This window comes from Pangasianodon hypophthalmus, chromosome 26, assembly GCF_027358585.1.
Source record: "Pangasianodon hypophthalmus isolate fPanHyp1 chromosome 26, fPanHyp1.pri, whole genome shotgun sequence".
Taxonomy (NCBI): domain Eukaryota; kingdom Metazoa; phylum Chordata; class Actinopteri; order Siluriformes; family Pangasiidae; genus Pangasianodon; species Pangasianodon hypophthalmus.
The window spans coordinates 17,543,396-17,561,253 of NC_069735.1; the positions used below are offsets into that span (position 1 = coordinate 17,543,396).

The 17,858-nt window shown below is 44.3% G+C and overlaps 1 protein-coding gene across 1 annotated transcript; it reads left to right on the forward strand.

The window, feature by feature from the left end:
- The first annotated feature begins 5,286 nt into the window (after nucleotides 1-5,286).
- Nucleotides 5,287-15,702, forward strand: LOC128317542 (B-cell receptor CD22-like). The gene is made up of 5 exons (XM_053229897.1): nucleotides 5,287-5,461; nucleotides 13,201-13,545; nucleotides 14,687-14,935; nucleotides 15,080-15,337; nucleotides 15,428-15,702. The coding sequence occupies exons 1-5, from the start codon at nucleotides 5,287-5,289 to the stop codon at nucleotides 15,700-15,702; spliced, it is 1,302 nt and encodes a 433-aa protein (XP_053085872.1).
- The last annotated feature ends 2,156 nt before the right edge of the window (nucleotides 15,703-17,858 follow it).

Here is a 17,858-nt window from a genome sequence, read left to right on the forward strand (position 1 = left end):
CGAGGTCCTCGGTTCCCGAGGGTTTTGCCGCCCAAAGAGCGGAAAGCTGTAGGCCTGAGGGGAGATGTGGAGATGGTGGAGACACTGGAGCGAGCGGTGGCCACCCTGGATATTGGCAGGGGTGAGCGTTGAGAGTACTCCCAGCCTTCACTGATGAGATGCCTTTAACAGAACTTTGAAGGGGAGGGGAGACCCAGCCAAAATTGATCTACCTACAGAATCAGCAGGGATGAGTCCATGCCCCCCACACCGGAACCGCTGCCCCTCAACATGCTGACAAGCGCTGGCTCATTGGATGCACCCTCCACAAAGTCACCCCTCCCAGCCTCCCTACTATCCCTGTCGAGGTCAACGGCAGGCCCTCCTAGACTCAGGGAGCACCATCACCCTAGCCTGGCCTTCCCTCCTGTTCAACCCCAAGGCCATTGGCTCCCTGACAGTCACCAGAACCAGAGCAACATGGCTGCGAGTCCGGCAGGCCTGCTTGGCCCAGGGCAAAGGAGACACCGAGGCGACCTCAGCAGGTGAGACCTCTATCCCTACTAACCCTGTCACTTCTGTGTTTTCCCAGGTCACCCGGGAGGGGACTTTTGGCCAGGAGCAGATGGACGATGCCAGACTGAAGAACTGTTGGGGCCAGGTGCAAGTCACTGAGGGGATCCTTCAGAATCCTGAGCAGCGACTCCCAGCTGCCCACTTCCTTGTTTGTGGGGGTCTCCTGTACGACAAGACAGAAAGGTGAGGCCAGCTCTGTGAGCTGCTGGTGGTCCCCCGGAGCTGAAGCGAAGCCCTCATGCACATGGGGACTTCTGGGGGCCCACAACACACTGGAGAAACTGAAGGATCACTTTCTCTGACCTGGGATGGATGCTGAGGTCCGTGTGTTCTGCCAGCAGTGCCCCCAGTGTCAAAGGGCTACCCGTACAAGCCTGCTCTGGAGCCTCTCATCCCTCTCCCCATTATCGGCGTCCCCTTCGAGAGGATAGGCATGGTCCTCATGGGGCCACTGCTGAAGTCTGCCTGGGGCCACGAATACATATTGGTCATCATGGACTATGCCACTTGGTACCCTGAGGCAGTCCCACTTCGGAAGGCCACCTCCCGGGACATCGTCCGTGAGCTCTTGCTCCTATTCAGCCGGGTTGGAATCCAAAGGACGTCCTCACCAACCAAGGTGTGTCCTTTATGTCAAAAGTAATGGCGGATCTGTGTTGGCTGTTGCAGATGAAGCACCTGAGGACATCCGTCTACCACCCCTAGACAGATAGGCTGTTGGAACATTTCAACTAAACATTGAAGAGGATGCTCCAGAGGATGGTTGACAAGGAGAGGAGGAACTGGGACCTTCTCCTCCCCTCCGTCCTCTTTGCAGTCCGAGAGACCCCCCAGGCATCCACCGATTCACCCCCTTTGAGCTCCTCTTCGGACGGTGACCTCGAGGACTGCTGGATGTGCCCTGGGAGGCATAGGAAAAGCAACCCTCCCCCTAGTGCTCCCTCCACGATTATGTTCAGGAGATGCAAGAACGAATCGACCCGGTGATTCCCATCATCAGCATATGGAGGCTGCCCAACAAGAAAAGAGGTGGACCTCCAATCTTCCCACACAACCCCGAGAGTTCCAGCCCGGAGACCAGGTCCTCTTCCTCCTTCCCGATGCCTCCTGTAGTTTCCTGGCTCACTGACAAGGCCCGTAGTCCTACAGTCCTTGAGAAGGTAAGCCCCATCAACTACCGCCTGCAGAAGCCTGTTAATCATGCAGACACGCAATTGTATCATATCAACCTACTGAAAAAGTGGACTGAACCTGCCACTGCAGTGTCTGCATTTGCGAGTCTTTCCAATGGACCGCTCACCCTGGCCGAGAGTCAGAAGTTGTCTGAGCTGGTGGACCAGTTTGCTGATGTCTTCTCCTCCACCCTGGGCCTGACGCATCTGGTCCACTGCAACATTAAAAGCCCACCGGGAGTTGTGGTCAGACAGCAGCCCTACCACGTCCCAGAAGCCCGCCGTAAGGCAATTGAGGAGGAGGTCAGCAGGATGCTTCATGATGGAGTCATCTAGGAGTCCACCAGCCACTGTTCGAGCCCCATAGTCATGGTGCCCAAGCCCGACAGAAGCATCTATTTGTGAAATGACTTCTGGCAGCTCAACCAGGTTTCAGAATTTGACACCTACCCCATCCCTAGGGTCAACCACTTGGGAGGGCCCGGTTCATCTCCACCCTAGATCTGACCAAAGGATACTGGCAGGTGGCCCTGAGCACAGAGGACAAACCAAAGATGGTGTTCTCCACCTCTGGCTGCCAATGGCAGTACCAGGTCATCCTATTGAGTCTTCATGGGGCTCCAACTATGTTCCAGGGACTGATGGACATCGTCTTGCTGCCCCATCGCCAATACGCCACCTCGTATATCGACGATGTAGTGATCCACTCTTCCACCTGGTCCGACCCCCTCCACCATCTCAGGGAGGTCCTGGGCGAGCTCCGGAATGCCACCTGGGACTTATGCAGGCACAGTACCTAGGGTACCGCATCAACAGGGGTCTCCTGATGCCACAGGACAAGAAGGTGGAGGTTGTCAGAGCCTACCCACATCCAGCCACAAAAAACTCCTTGATTGCCTCTCCCCACTCAGACCATACCAGGAAAGGCCAGCTGGACCAGATGTGCTGGAGTCAAGAGACCGAAGAGGCCTTCGAGATGCTGAAACAGGCGCTGACATGCTCTCTCGTTCTGAGAAACCCCGACTTCAACCTCCCCTTCACAGTACATATGGATGCATTGGAGACAGGACTGGGATATGTGTTGTTGCAAACCTTTGAAGGGGAGGTGCACCCGGTCCTCTAGGTGAGCCGAAAGCTGACCCCAGCTGAGAGGAAGTATACTCCGGTGGAGAGGGAGGCCCTGGCTATCAAGTGGGCAGTAGTGGTACTGAGGTACTAAATGGCTGACCGACTCTTCACCCTGGTCACCGAATATGCCCCCCTGCAATGGATGGCCAAGGCCAAAGACACCAATGCCCGGGTAACACTGTGGTTTCTCTCCCTGCAGGACTTTAATTTCACCGTGCAACACTGAGCAGGGGCTGAGCACGGTAATGCAGATGGGCTCTCCCGTCGATTCTCCCTCTGGGCACATCGCATGCCGGAAGTAGGCTCAGATTTTGGGGGGGCACTTTGATGGTGGCCCAGCAGCCCACGCACAAAAGAAGCACAATGTTCTTCGCATGATTGCTGCAAGGTTGCTGAACGGACAGTGCCGGTTCAGCACCCCTATTGTTTTGGAGAGCTTGAGTGCGCGTGGCTGAGAGGCAGAGCAAGGAAATACAACTTGACTGGCAGTCAATGAGTGCGGCAGCAATCATCTACCCTCCAGCAGAAGACTGGACAGTGTAAAAGGAGCCAGCGGCCATTCTCAAGGTAGATTAGGTGAGGTGATGCAGCGCCTTAATCTCTGTCTCTCTCTCACTTAGAGGCTGACGTCAGCAAGGAAGACGAGAGCAAACCTCTGCCCAGCAACCTCTGCCCCATTTGAGAACAACTGCTGTTAACACATGCTTAAAACATTGCTTACTTGTCATGGTCTAATTTGCATATTCATAGAATTGTCATTATTTACATATTAGTATCTGATATCTGAAGGAGAACTTTTCTGGAAAGATGTCTAACATAGAATAGTATACAAAAATCACTCATATTTTATAAACCTGGATGCTTTAAAACAAAAAGATGCAGTGCTATCAGTTAAGATAAAGAATTGAGTAAAAAGAGAATGATTATGTAAATTTATTACTTGTGCATGAAGCTAAGTAAATATTTCAAGTTTAAATAGTGCATGCACTCGTGGGACAAACAACAGTAATGACTAGCGCTACATGTGTTGGCCCCGATGGCCTTCCACACTACATCACCACAGTACCACCTACAGCCACAGCTACATAATCAGCCTTTCTCTTCTCTGCTTCTGGAGTACTCCTGCTCTACTAATGTCAGTGTTTTCCCTTTTCCCAACACACCTGATTCAACTCATCAGATAATTAACAGAGGTGAGTGTGTTAAAGCAGGAAAATGCTATATAATACAAAAACTCTATATGAGACAAGACAAGATTACTCCTGTAGCAGGACACGAGGAAGTAGGTCCAAAATATCTAAATAATATCATGATACTTGTAGACGTATTGGGGTACACGATATGACAAACTGCAAAATAGCAAAAAAAAGTTCATTTTATTTAGCATAAAATATTATTAATTGCCACTGAAAATGAGAAAAAAATATAAATAACTAATGAGTTAACCGTTTGCAATTTTACATATTTAATACAAATATTTTAACATTTAATCTTCTGCCTCCAATCAGAGTTTAAATGTGTTATAAAAATACTAACATTAACACAATTATCTCAGCCATTATTTATCATGATGTCAATATTCTAAATCTATATCTCACAGCACTGAGAGGTGACCATTAAAAGCTTCTGAAAGTCAGCAACACAAAGTTAACTGCTTTAAAAAACTACACTGAGACTTTCCATGTTCAGGAAATGTAGATATTAGTCTTATGAGTGCATTTATTAGCTAAAATATATTGAACTATATTTTCTTACTGTGCCTCCTTAACTACGTCCAACATCCAAACACCATTTTGTTTCCTTTTTTGTTGAATTAGTCAGAAATGGAGACAAGGCTAAGCTCATTCAAATAAAATATAAAATATCATTAGGTATAGACTTAAGAGACAAGCAGGCTTATTGTTGGCTTATTGTTTTTAGGAAAATAATCAACTTCAGGGTGCTACTGGAGCATCATACAAGTCTTTACTACTACTACTACTACTGCTGATATTGTCAAAGCTGCTGTTATAGAAAATTAATCAATGCCTTCTGAAAATTTACTGTAAAGTGCTGGAAAAATGCTTGAAATTTCATTTTATAAAAAGTGCAGTAACTAGTGATAGCAGCCAACCGTATCAATAAATTGCTGATTACGCAAAGCTTTTCATCACAATGTGTGATTGTGACACCTGGTGGTCAAAAGGATGAAGTTCATGTGTTATTGTGGTGTGTCCAGCTGCAGGCTGCTGTGGGGTTTCTGGGCTACAGATCATAAATCAGGCTTCCAGTGTTTCAGTGACTGATTAGAGAGTTGCATCAATAAAAAGGAATAGATTTGGGTTTGCGTATAAAAAGTGTGTCTATCTAAGATGATGTTAGTTCTTTTGATGAGCAACTTCACAAGGCTTGGGATATTGCTAAAGCCCATCTTTCTGAAGCTCAATCTAAGATGAAGACCCATTACGACCAGAAACGTATTGTGTGCAGTTTTCAACCAGGTGATGCTGTGTTGGTGCTACTCACTCTTCCTGGCTCTGCCATGCAGGGAAGATTCTCTGGTCCATATGTGATTGAGAAAAAGCTAAGTGACATTGATTACGCCATCCGTACACCTGATCGACATCGTAAAAGCAGAGTGTGTCACATAAATATGTTAAAGACTTATTTCTCTTATTACTCAATGGATATGATTAAACCAGTATCAGTGGTTAATGTAGTTGATCGTCCATATACCCCTGAAGTAGATGGATTGGAAGATAAAAATGCTGAAATCTCTTGTGGGAAATTGCCAAATTCTGCTGTCCTGACTACTTTGGAGTCATGCCTTTCTTATCTACCCAACGACCAGCATTACAATGTTGTTGACTTAATCAGAAAGTACCCCACTTTATAATAGAAGAAAGCTATTTGGATTAAAGATCCTCTCTAGAATTTTATTGGTCTTTAAAATTCTTGAGATGATCTTTAATCCAAAGAGCTTTCTTCTAAAGCTTTAGTATTCAATTAAAATTGATAAAGGGCCAGTTTAAAATAATTTCTTCTTTACAAAGTCTGGGAAAGCCAGCAACATGATGGAATGGCGACGACAGTTACCTGCAACATGCTGTATGATAATAAATGCTTTTGCTCATTTATAAGTTACAATTATATTTTGTAATATATTTATAATAATTTACCATCATTATGTTTATTACATATGTAGTAGTATTATTAAATATTTAATTACAAGCCTTAGTATATTTTATTGTAAATATTACATTTGCTAGTTTATATCTGGTATTTTATGACTATTTTGTGTTTTCTGTTTTATTTCTTTATTTGTATCTCAGTATATTAAAAAGAAGCCTCATCCTCAATAAGACTTACAGGATTGAGTGAAATACGTAAATATATAGTGTTTATCATGTATACACTGGTGCATTAAGATGCAGTGTGTCTTTAAATGAGGTCATTCACTTGAAGTGTGTATGATAAAAGACCATTTTTTTTTTTCTTTTTTTCACTTCATCATGCAACACTGGGTTAATGTGTTTCTCTCTATGACCATCTCCTGCTGTGACTCCTTTGGCCTGAAGGAGGAGCTGTTGAGTTCATTTCACTCAGTCATGTGGAAAGAACGTCTCCAGGTTACGTATGTAACCATGGTTCCCGGAGGGAACGAGACGCTGCGTCACGAAACGCTATGGGAATGCCCCCGCGTGACCGCGCTCTGAATCACGTGTCTAATCCGTCCAATGGATGGGCGAGACGTCACAGGTGGGGTGACGTAGCGACCCGGAAGCATAAAAGCCCGAGCGGCGAGCCCCGCGTTAGCTTACTGGAAAGTGAAGCAAGCGCCGCAGGGACGCCGGAAGTGTGGCACCGAGACGCAGCGTCTCGTTCCCTCGGGGAACCATGGTTACATACGTAACCTGGAGACGTTCCCCTTCAGGAACTCGAGCTGCGTCACGAAACGCTATGGGAACGAGTATACCCACGCTGCCAGACTTACAAGTCCCTGCCTCCAGGAGGAGGCAAGCCTAAGGCACAAGGACAGAGGAGCCGGGAGTGGCTCGCGTATTTAGGTCATAAAACCTGGCAAAGGTCAGGAGCGTGGACATCCCGCCGCGTTGCAGATGTCCTGTAAGGACACACCTGCCAGAAAGGCCTTAGAGGCTGCCACCGCTCGGGTAGAGTGAGCCTTGACCCCCAGGGGACTGGCGAGACCAGAGGACTCGAAATCCAGAGAAATGGATTCTACAATCCACCGGCTGAGGGTCTGCTTAGAAGCAGGAAAACCCCTCTTAGGGGGACCAAAGCACACAAGCAATTGGTCCGCCTTTCTCCACAGGGCAGTTCTGTGGACGTACGCGTCCAGTGCTCGCACTGGACAGGTACAATTGAGCTTCCGATGGTCGGGCTCCCTGAAGGGAGGAGGACAGAAAGCCTGCAGCACGACCGGCCGTGGTGCCGAGGAGGAGACTTTCGGTACGTACCCCGCACGGGGGTACAAGAACGCTTTGGCCAACCCAGGCGCAAAGTCTAAATAGGAAGGGGCCACAGAGAGGGCCTGAAGATCCCCCACTCTCCTAAGAGAGGAAATTGCCAAGAGAAAGGCAGTTTTCAACGTCAGAAGATGGTCCGAAATCTCCTCAATGGGCTCGAAGGGGGGTTTGCAGAGAGCCTCTAAAACCACGGCCAGGTCCCACGAGGGGACCCGAGATCGAGCTGGAGGTCTGATCCTCAGCGCACCGCGGAGGAAATCTGTCACCCAGGGGTGTCTGCCCACTGATTGGCCATCGAGAGGGGCGTGGCAGGCCGCAATAGCTGCCACGTACACCCTCAGGGTGGAGTGGGTCAGCCCCACAGAGAGGCGGGCCTGCAAGAACTTCAGCACTGTACCAACTGGGCAGTGAACAGGGTCAAGCCGGCGGTCACCAGGAAGTGAAAAGTTTCCACTTCAGGGCGTACAGTTTCCTCATAGAGGGAGCTCTGGACTGGAGGATGGTCTCCACAACCTCGGGTAAGAGACTGTAAGCGCGGAGTTGTGCCCCCTCAGAGGCCACAGCCACAGCTTCCACAGCTCCGGGCGGGGGTGAAGATGGCCCCCTGCCTGTGAGAGGAGATCCCTCCTGATCGGAATCTCCCATGGGGAGCCGTCTAGGGGGGAAATCAGGTCCGAGAACCATACTCGACCCGGCCAGAACGGGGCTACTAACAGTAGGCGAATTCCGTCCCGGCGCACTCTCTCCAGAACTCCCGGGAGCAGAGCGACCGGAGGAAAGGCGTACAGACGCAGCCTCGGCCACGGCTGTACCATGGCATCCAGTCCAAGAGGAGCTGGATGAGTCAGAGAGAACCAAAGGGGACAGTGCGACGTCTTCTGCGTCGCAAACAGATCCACCTGGGCTCTGCCGAACATACGCCATATGAGCTCCACCATCTCGAGGTGGAGTCTCCATTCCCCGGGCACCGGCCCCTGCCTCAACAGGGCGTCTCCTCCCACGTTGAGATAACCAGGGATGTAGGCTGCTCTCAATGAGAGGAGCTTCCCTTGGGACCACACAAGGATCTGGCGCGCCAGCCTGTAAAGGGGGCGCAAACGCAGACCTCCCTGGCGGTTGATGTAAGAGACCACCGTCGTGTTGTAATTCAGTATGCGGATGCCCTGTACTCGCATAGGAGCCAAGGCAGCATCCACGCACTTCGCACTTCGTGACCAGCGGTGGTCCGCAGCGGCTTGGTAGGCAACGCCGGAGCCTTCAGGGACGATGCAGCAGCAGGGGACCAATAGCTGGCTAGCGTCTGTTCAACCCTGGGCATCGCCCTGTAACCGGAGTAGTCCAGCCCCGCAACATTAGCGTAATAGGAGGGAGTGGGGCTGAACAACCGGGCTGAAAAAGGCCTATTCCAGGACCTCGACACCTCAGTGTGGAGGTCTGGAAAAAAGGGCAGGCTCCGGGGCGGAGGTGGCGGCCTACTGCGCAAAAAGCGCTCATCCAGCTTAGACCACTGAGGCTCAGGCAGTGTCTCAGTGGGCCAGTCAATGTTCAGCTTAGCGACTGCCCGCGTAACCACCTCGAGCAGCTCCCCGTATTGAGGAGACTGCGGCTCTGGGTCGACGCTCTCCACATCGACCTCCTCGGAGGACGATAGGTGGAGCGCAGAGTCCGCTCCCCGGGGGGAAGAAACCTCAGAGCGTGCTTCCGAACCCAGGGAGGGGACAGTGGACCTGGAGGGTGAGGAAGGAGAAAGGGACGGGCCCGTCTTCATTCCCTCCGCCAGGTCCATCTGCGAGCCCCACGAGCGCAACCGCCGCTCTGCCTCGGCAGAAGCGGGGCCGGCACCGCGAGGCACGCTAGTGAGGGCTCTCTCCTCAAAGAGAGCCCAGCAGGAGCGGAGAGTGCGCAGCGGTAAACGCTCGCAATGTGCGCAGCCGGCTCCCTCGAGAGCCAACTGAGCGTGCTCCGCTCCCAAACAGGCAACGCGCAGACTGTGTGTATCCCCGCCCGTAATATATCGCGGACAGGGAGGAACACACAGCCTGAAGCGCTGCCCGCTCTCGCCCTTAGTTTTATCTTTGGCCTTTGGTATGCCGCCGATAAAACACAAAATAGACAGAACAAAGACAAACAATATACATAGAGCACTCGCTGAAAACAGGAAGCTAACGTGGGGCTCGCCGCTCGGGCTATTATGCTTCCGGGTCGCTACGTCACCCTGCCCGTGACGTCTCGCCCATCCATTGGACGGATTAGACACGTGATTGAGAGCGCGGTCACGCGGGGGCATTCCCATAGCGTTTTGTGACGCAGCTCGAGTTCCTGAAGGGGAACTGCTTTACACACATTTATTCTGAGTTCTGCTTACACAAACAGAAACTTTCATTTCATAATACATTCATTCACTATTACATAAAAATCTGTTTTCTCAGGAATTGAGAGCTTTTTCCTGTCACAACATCCTAAACTTATACTGATGCAATATTCAGTATTACAGTATTACTTTCGGTATTCTGCTATTATATACAATATTATATTAAAAATCTTCTACACACTCACACCCATGTGATGTAGGTGATACACACTTCCGAGTGATGAAGGGAGGCATTGAAGACAGGATTGAAATGTGAGATTAGTGTTTAGAAAAGTAACTGCCCCTTGTGACTGCCCCTTGTGGCAGAGCTGCGGTACTGCACTGCAGGACAATTCAACACCAACACTTCCTGTTAAAGCTGCATTAGTCCAGAGTCTAAAGGTTAAGTAGCTGGGTTCAACATTTGAATGATTTTTTTTTTTACTCCCTGAGCTGACCCGATTCCTGCCCATGTTCACAGAGATCTGCCTCAGGATGTACGGAGGCCCCTAGAGTAGATTCCAACTAGAGTTAGCATTAGCAAAGATTAGCATCAGCATTAGATCATTCAAGCAATGAGCTAAGCTGTTTATTTATAAAGGGCATTGGCTTACTTCGTAATTTAGATATAGATGATAAAAACACCTAATGCTTGTTGTATCACATTAGGGAGGACAGAAAGTCTCATAATAAGATAAAATATACCACACAATTAGATAAATACCCATAATACATATAATTTTTACCCTATAAAGTACTCGTTTTAAAAATAAAACAGACAGTTTTAAACATTGTGTAGTGTGTGTTTTGTCATTTGGGGTGTTGTTTCACTTCCTCAGTTGGCATGGCAATGGGTTCATTTGTTCACACATTGGACTGATGTGTTAAAATGTACTGTACACAACGCATTCACAGTTTTTACTCTGGTGCAAAGACAGTCTTGCTGATGCAGTAACACATGTGTGCAAATTCTAGTAAAGTTTTGTTTTGCTTATTTAATAATAATTTTAAAAATTCTGGTGTAATTAATTTTGAAATGGATCAGTTTTATTAAAAAAATGCACAAGCACGCAACACATTACCCAAAAATGACTTCATCCTACTCGAGGCGAAAACTCTCTGCTTCAGTGCAAGTCTCTTAGGGTTTCTTATAAATATATTTAGAGAGCATGTAGAGTATTTTCTTTTAGATTCATTAAAAATGTGTATCTCTTATCTTTCTTTGTCTGAATATTTTGTCCAATTCTGAAGTAGGGACTGAATCAGCAATAAAGAGGAAACAAAAAGGCGTGTTTTCACACACATCAGCAACAGCTCTTAACCACACACTCTTTCTCTCGCGCTTTTCTTTAGTCGTAGTTTGGTTGCTGGACATGAAGGTCGAGAAGGCACAGTAAGAAAACATTAACGTTTAATATTTTACTAAATTTTCTCAGTATATGTACATTTCCTGACCACAGAGAGGTTCACTGTTGTTTTTTTTTTCAATGCGGTTGTAGTTTGTGTTGTTAAATTGGGAGCTACATGACTTTTGGCAACTTTTACCGATCGCTTATCTGTGCTGGGAATTATGGATATAATACTGATTTCATGATGAATTGTGTCTGAGATAATGGTTTTAACAATGTTAAAATATTTGTAACAGTGAACAAGAATGCTGTTATACTGAATATGGGCGTGGCTGTGATGTGGCCGTAGGCACAATGCCACAGATAAACAGCACGATTGCAAATGTAACATTTCTATTAATAAGAAATTAATATCAAGTAACTGACATGTCAGACACAATATGGCCAAATATGTTGGTTATTTTTGCTCAGTCAGTGGAAATAGTTCTCAAAGAAGCCAAGGCTACGTGTTGCCATGGTAACACACAGACTGACTGACAGGCCGTAGTAAGTGTAGTAGCAGTTTCATTGTGTTTTTTTTTTTTTTTTTTTTTTTGGGTTTTTTTTTTTATTTTGCTGACAGTTCCTTAGCAAGTGTTTATATAGTGATACATATTGTGTACCCTGAAAATGTCTTCATGTATGGTATGAAGTGTGATTTGATATTTTGGTCATGTGACCCACACCTATTGTCATGTTTCTGAGTCCTGCTACAGGAGTAATGTTATCTTATATAGCATTTTCCTGCTGTAACACACTCACGTCTGCTTTGTTAATTATCTGATGAGTTGAATCAGGTGTGTTGGGAAAAGGGAAAGCACTGACATTAGTAGAGCAGGAGTACTCCAGGAGCAGAGAGGAGAAAGGCTGATTATGTAGCTGTGGCTGTAGGTGGTACTGTGGTGATGTAGTGTGGAAGGCCATCGGGGCCAATACATGTAGCTCTATTCATTTATCAAATGTGTTTCATACAGCTAGAGTTTCATGTTCAGTTTGTCTTCTATATACCTGCTCTTTCTATTCTTAGTTTCTGATTAAATCTTCTGCTGTTTAATTGAGTTTATTGGTGACAATATTGAAACTTATGAACCAGCGAGACCACGAATCAATCATCACTGCTGTTTGTCCCATGAGTGCATGCACTATTTAAACTCGAAATATTTACTTAGCTTCATGCACAACTAATAAATCTACATAATTATTCTCTTTTTACCCGATTCTTTATCTTAACTGATAGCACTGCATCTTTTTCTTTTGAAGCATCCTGGTTTGTAAAATATGTGTGATTTTTGTGTACTATTCTACTTTAGACATCTTTCCAGAACATTTCTCCTTCAATTCTCAGATTATATATATATATATATATATATATTTTTTTTTTTTTTTTTCCTATAGAAGCTTTCCAGCAATGATGTCCCTCAAAATGGCTTCTCCACTTTATCTGATCTTTCTGTTCATGATCTCAGGTGAGTCACACATTAACATCATCACAACTACACACCCCAGAGACAATAAATAAATCTTTAACCACCAGTATATTTTGATACTTGTTATAACTGTAACATTATAAATATAACACTGCTCCTCCCTTGAGCTGATATAACGTGAGAAAAATGGGATTAAGTTCGTGGTCAGAATCACGTTTAACTAAGACACGCCTGTGTTTTTGAAAAACTCCGCCCCCGTGCATAACTCTCACATAACGTGTGAATAGTGTTTTAGTCTGCAGTTAAATCTGAGGTCTGAATACTGATGTGTGCGTGCTTAACTCAACTCTTAGTAAGATATAAAATGGAATAAACAATAACATCATCTCCTGCCCCCAAAACCTGAAGTCCAGGTGAAATATTCTTGTTACAATTTGTCTATCAGTGACGCTGGATTTAAAGAAAAACAGACGTAAGTGACGACTGAATAGTAGTGGATGCTGTTAAATGTTAATTTCACATTACAAGCTCTGAATTTAAAACACACCACTATGTCCAAATCCTGCACACGGTTTTCTTCCAGTGGTAAAGAACTGGTTTTATTTCTCCAACCCGGAGTTCCAGAGGAAAGAAGTGAAGCTGTAAGCTAACTCAGTGTTTTATGGGGCTCAGGATAATGACCTCTAATCACCTCTTTCATATATCATGTTTCAGGAGCTCTTGGGAATAAATGGAGTGTGAAATACAGCCAACTAAATCTCTGTGCTATAAAAGGATCTACAGTGTTTATGAACGGCACTTACACACACCCAACAGGTCTTACAGTGGAGAACAGTTTTTGGTTAATAAACCCAGTTAAGGGTAAAGAGCCGACTGATCTGTGTAAGGAATCAGGTTACTCAGACAGAGTGAAGTATTTAGGAGATGAGCAGAAACACTTCTCCCTCAGACTGAGTGACGTGAAGAAAACAGATGAACACAAGTACTACTTCAGAATCAGAACAAACAAAGAAACAGAAAGATGGATGGGTGAACCCGGAGTTACACTCACTGTTACAGGTAAATAAAATCATCTTATTTTCTACATATATCACTCAGGCCATAATCTCTCTTTAGATACAGGAGTGTGAGAGTTTTGTTGCAGATTAATGAAGCTCTCTAACATGTTCTTATTGAATTATGATTATTTTTTAAAATTAAACACTTAAAAGCTTTGATTTACTAAGATTACAAACTCAGACACTAATTTTGTCATGGATCTGACAAATTGCTGCTTGTTTTACAGGTGATTTACAAAAGTTTCTGTGTGTTAAATTTTCTCATCAGCTGTTAGATCAGAAATGTAAAATGAAATTTCAGAAGACAGAATTAAATGTTAATTACAGTTTATTAAAGTGCTAAAACAAACAAAACAAAAACAAATACATAAACAGCTAAACAAAAAGTTCCAGTCAGAGCTTAAGAAGATAATTACATAATCATTATAACAGCTTCATCATGTCATCCCATGTTCACCACTTAAAGGAAAAATATACATTTATACAGACTTTATGTTCACTTCCTAGAAATAATCTCAGTAAGAAAGATTCTCAGAATAAAGATTATATTTCTGTGATAAAGTTGGTTTTATATTTAATATCAGCCACATGTATGTGTAATTACGGGTCGAGTATAATGTCAATAAAAAGTCATATGATGTGCTGAAAACTTCAAACCACAATATGAAGGAAAAATGAAAGAGCATAGACGTTAGCATATTTCTGTTAATAAGGTAGATATGATTAAAATTGTGGTGAATATCTAATCTAAAACTTTACTGTGAGAATTGTAAACCAGTTTTTCATTTCTATAAGACAATAACTTACACTGTAGGTGCTAAATTATTTTATTTGCATTGACTCCACCCACTAGTTTTTACTAGTTAGAAAACCTCCAAATCTCATATTCGAACACAAAATTGACAATTTGCCATTGTTATCACACACACACACGCACAAACACTTAGTAAATCAGGGCCTAGTATTTATTTACTTGTTTGTTTGTTTGTTTATTTGTTTGACAACATTTAGCTTTACTGATGGTTGAGGAAAACACAGAGTTTACTTTCTTTATCTGCATAAAAACTGTGAAGGACTGATTGAGGGAAACGAGCTGGTAGATTATTCACTGAAGCAGATTAATGTTTCTCTCATTGTTTAAGATCTTCAGGTGATCGCTCCTGCAGAAGTGACAGAGGGACAATCAGCCGTTCTGACCTGTAAAAACACCTGCAATCTGACTGATCCCACATTCATCTGGTACAAAAACAGACGTGGTTTAACCACAAAGACCACCAAGAGCAATGAAGTCCACCTGCAGCGGGTCAGCAGTGAGGATGCAGGCAGTTATAGCTGTGCTGTAAGAGGATATGAACATCTCCCCTCTCCTGCTCAAACCCTCAGCGTCAGATGTGAGCTTTATTTATCTTTTCTTATATATAGTGTAACTCAATTGATGATGAAGCACATGATATTTAATGAACGTAAAGGAATCAAGAAAAACATTGATTATGATCATGAACTGATTTCCTCACTCTTACCATGGAACACTTTAGATCCTCCAAAGAACGTCTCAGTGTCCATCAGCTCCTCTGGTGAGATAGTGGAGGGCAGTTCAGTGACTCTGACCTGCAGCAGTGATGCTAACCCACCTGTTGAGATTTACACCTGGTTTAAGGGGAAGACATCAGTAGGAAAAGGAAAGGCCTACATCATCTCCAAGATCAGAACTGAGGACAGTGGAGAGTACAAGTGCAAGTGCAGTAATGAAGTCGGACATCAGGACTCCATCGGTGTAACTCTGAATGTTCTGTGTAAGTTAAAGCTGAAGATCTCCTCACAGCCAATAAGAGATAAAACTATCATAGATTTAATTTAAAGTCTAACTTCCCTACCCATTTTAGATCCTCCAAAGAATGTCTCAGTGTCCATCAACTCCTCTGGTGAGATAGTGGAGGGCAGTTCAGTGACTCTGACCTGCAGCAGTGATGCTAACCCACCTGTGGAGAACTACACCTGGTTTAAGGAGAAAGAATCATCACCTGTAGGATCTGGACAGAGTTTCAGAGCTCTACAGAGTGGACAGTACTACTGCGAGGCTCAGAATAAACACGGCTCTGAGAGATCAGCTGCAGTGTCCGTCACTTTAAACGGTGAGAGCGATGATGTAAATCGATAACTCAGAATCACACTGATAAATATTTAACACTGAATCATTATCACATCATCGTCCACACAGGGTTTCAGAGCTTAGGTGTGTACGCAGGTGTTGGGGCTGTTGTGTTTGTGTGTGTTTGTCTGATTATCACCTTCATGTTTATAAGGTAAGAAAATACAAGATTTCTTTTTCACCTTAATATAAAAATTGGAGTGAGGTCATAGTCAGAATTTTTACAATATTTTCTGTTGTACAGCTCTGCACGTTTGAATATTTTTCTAGTAAACACTCCTGTTTTTAATTGACCAAGTTTTATGTACACTACATGGTCAAAAGTATGTGTCTCCTGACCAACACACCCATATGTGCTTGTTGAACATCTTTATTATGCTGTTATAATAAGCTCCACTCTTCTGGGAAGGCTTTTAAATTAGATTTTGGAGCGTGGCTGTGGGGATTTGTGTTCATTCAGCTACAAGAGCATTAGTGAGATCAGCCAATGATGTTGGGATGTCAAGGAGGTCTGGGGTGCAGTCGGTGTTCTAGTTCATCCCAAAGGTGTTCAGTGGGGTTGAGGTCAGGGCTCTGTGCAGGACACTCGAGTTCTTCCACTCCAACCTTAACACACCATGTCTTCATGGAGCTCGCTTTGTGTACAGGGGCATTGTCATGCTGGAACATTTCTGGGCCTTTTAGTTCCAGTGAAGGGAAATTGTAATGCTACAGCATACAGAGACATTCTATACAATTGTGTTCTTCCAACTTTGTGGTTAGAGTTTGGGGAAGAACCACATATGGGTGTGATGGTTGGGGTGCACGTACTTTTGGCCATATTGTGTATGTTTAGTGTTTACTGTGACAGGACTAATGGATTTATTATATTTCATTCAATGTAGATATTTTATTGTTGTTTTTTTTTTCAACAGGAAAAAGAAAAGAAATGGTTCAACAGCAGACCAAAGTTCAAAACAGGTAAATGTACAGATAATTGTTCAGAAGTGTGTTTATACTATCATTTAAAAACTCCAGTGTATTTCTATTATAGCAAAATAACCAACAACGGAGTGGTGAGTTATTGTTACCACCCCAACTGTGATTAATTTCCTATAACAGCATGTGCCTAAGTGTTTTTTTCCTCTTATACAACAGCGATTTGCCAGGGATTACAATTTTTTTGCCCCCGCCACTAGGTCCTTCTGTGCATACATCTGAGATTCTTGTAAGCAAAAAATCTCAAGAACAAGTGTTGAGTGTTTGTTTATTTGGCATTAACATTATAAGCTGTAGATGAATAGATTTTTACTTGAATACATTTTGGAATTGATCCAATCAGGGTCAAGGTCATATCAAGGTCAAATGTCAGAAATATGTTTTCGTCAATAGCTTCGACCTTGATTTGACCTTGAAATAGATTTGACCTTGATTAGTCTGTTTATTTATACCCTCGTGTTTCGTTGTAAAGTTGCAAAGTATTGTTTCAGTGTTTTGTGGCCTGATCCATACCAAGCCTTTGTTCTGTGTTTGTTTTCCTGGTTTCTCGACTTTGTTTATTACATGGTTTTCGTGTTCTGCCTTTGCCCAGCGTTCTCTGTTTGCTGATTGTCTGACCCACGCATATTCATTGATGCTGATTCTGTCTGTCGTTTTGGATTCTTCTGCCTGCCTCTCTTCAGTAAAACCTTTACTGCATTTGCATCCATCTCAACTTGCCTGGACCTGCTTTATGTAACAGAGGCATCCCCAGTTCTACTTGTTTATTTATTTCAGTACCACACTTCATACTTTTATCTGTTTATAGTTACATTTAATGTTGTGGGACATCCGTGAAACAAGTTAGTTCCTGTTCACATTTATGTTATCGCAGCTATAAACAGTCGTTCCCTCAGATACTGCAAAGCGTAAACTCCTCTGTCCTGAAGATGTCAAAAAAACTTAAAGTTACAGCTTTACCTCTGACTGCTACAATGACACTGGAGACTCCTTCCATAAATGTTAAATACATGTCTCCTTACAGAAGACTTAACCATATCAATGATTATACCCATTTTTTAATCTGTTTATGTGCAGCATCCACTGTACACACCCCTGTGAATGAGCCGTTACTATAGAAACGATAACGTATAACGAATGAGTGCATTACTATAAACCTGTGATTTGCAGCTGCCCTACTGTCGGAG

Bases quoted from the DNA above. Each gene is read 5' to 3' on its own strand.
- LOC128317542 (XM_053229897.1), top strand. From the start codon at position 5,287: ATGAAGACCCATTACGACCAGAAACGTATTGTGTGCAGTTTTCAACCA. The intron at 5,462-13,200 runs GTAAAAGCAGAG...ATCATGTTTCAG, and splicing joins CCGTACACCTGATCGACATC to GAGCTCTTGGGAATAAATGG. The intron at 14,936-15,079 runs GTGAGCTTTATT...GGAACACTTTAG, and splicing joins TCAAACCCTCAGCGTCAGAT to ATCCTCCAAAGAACGTCTCA.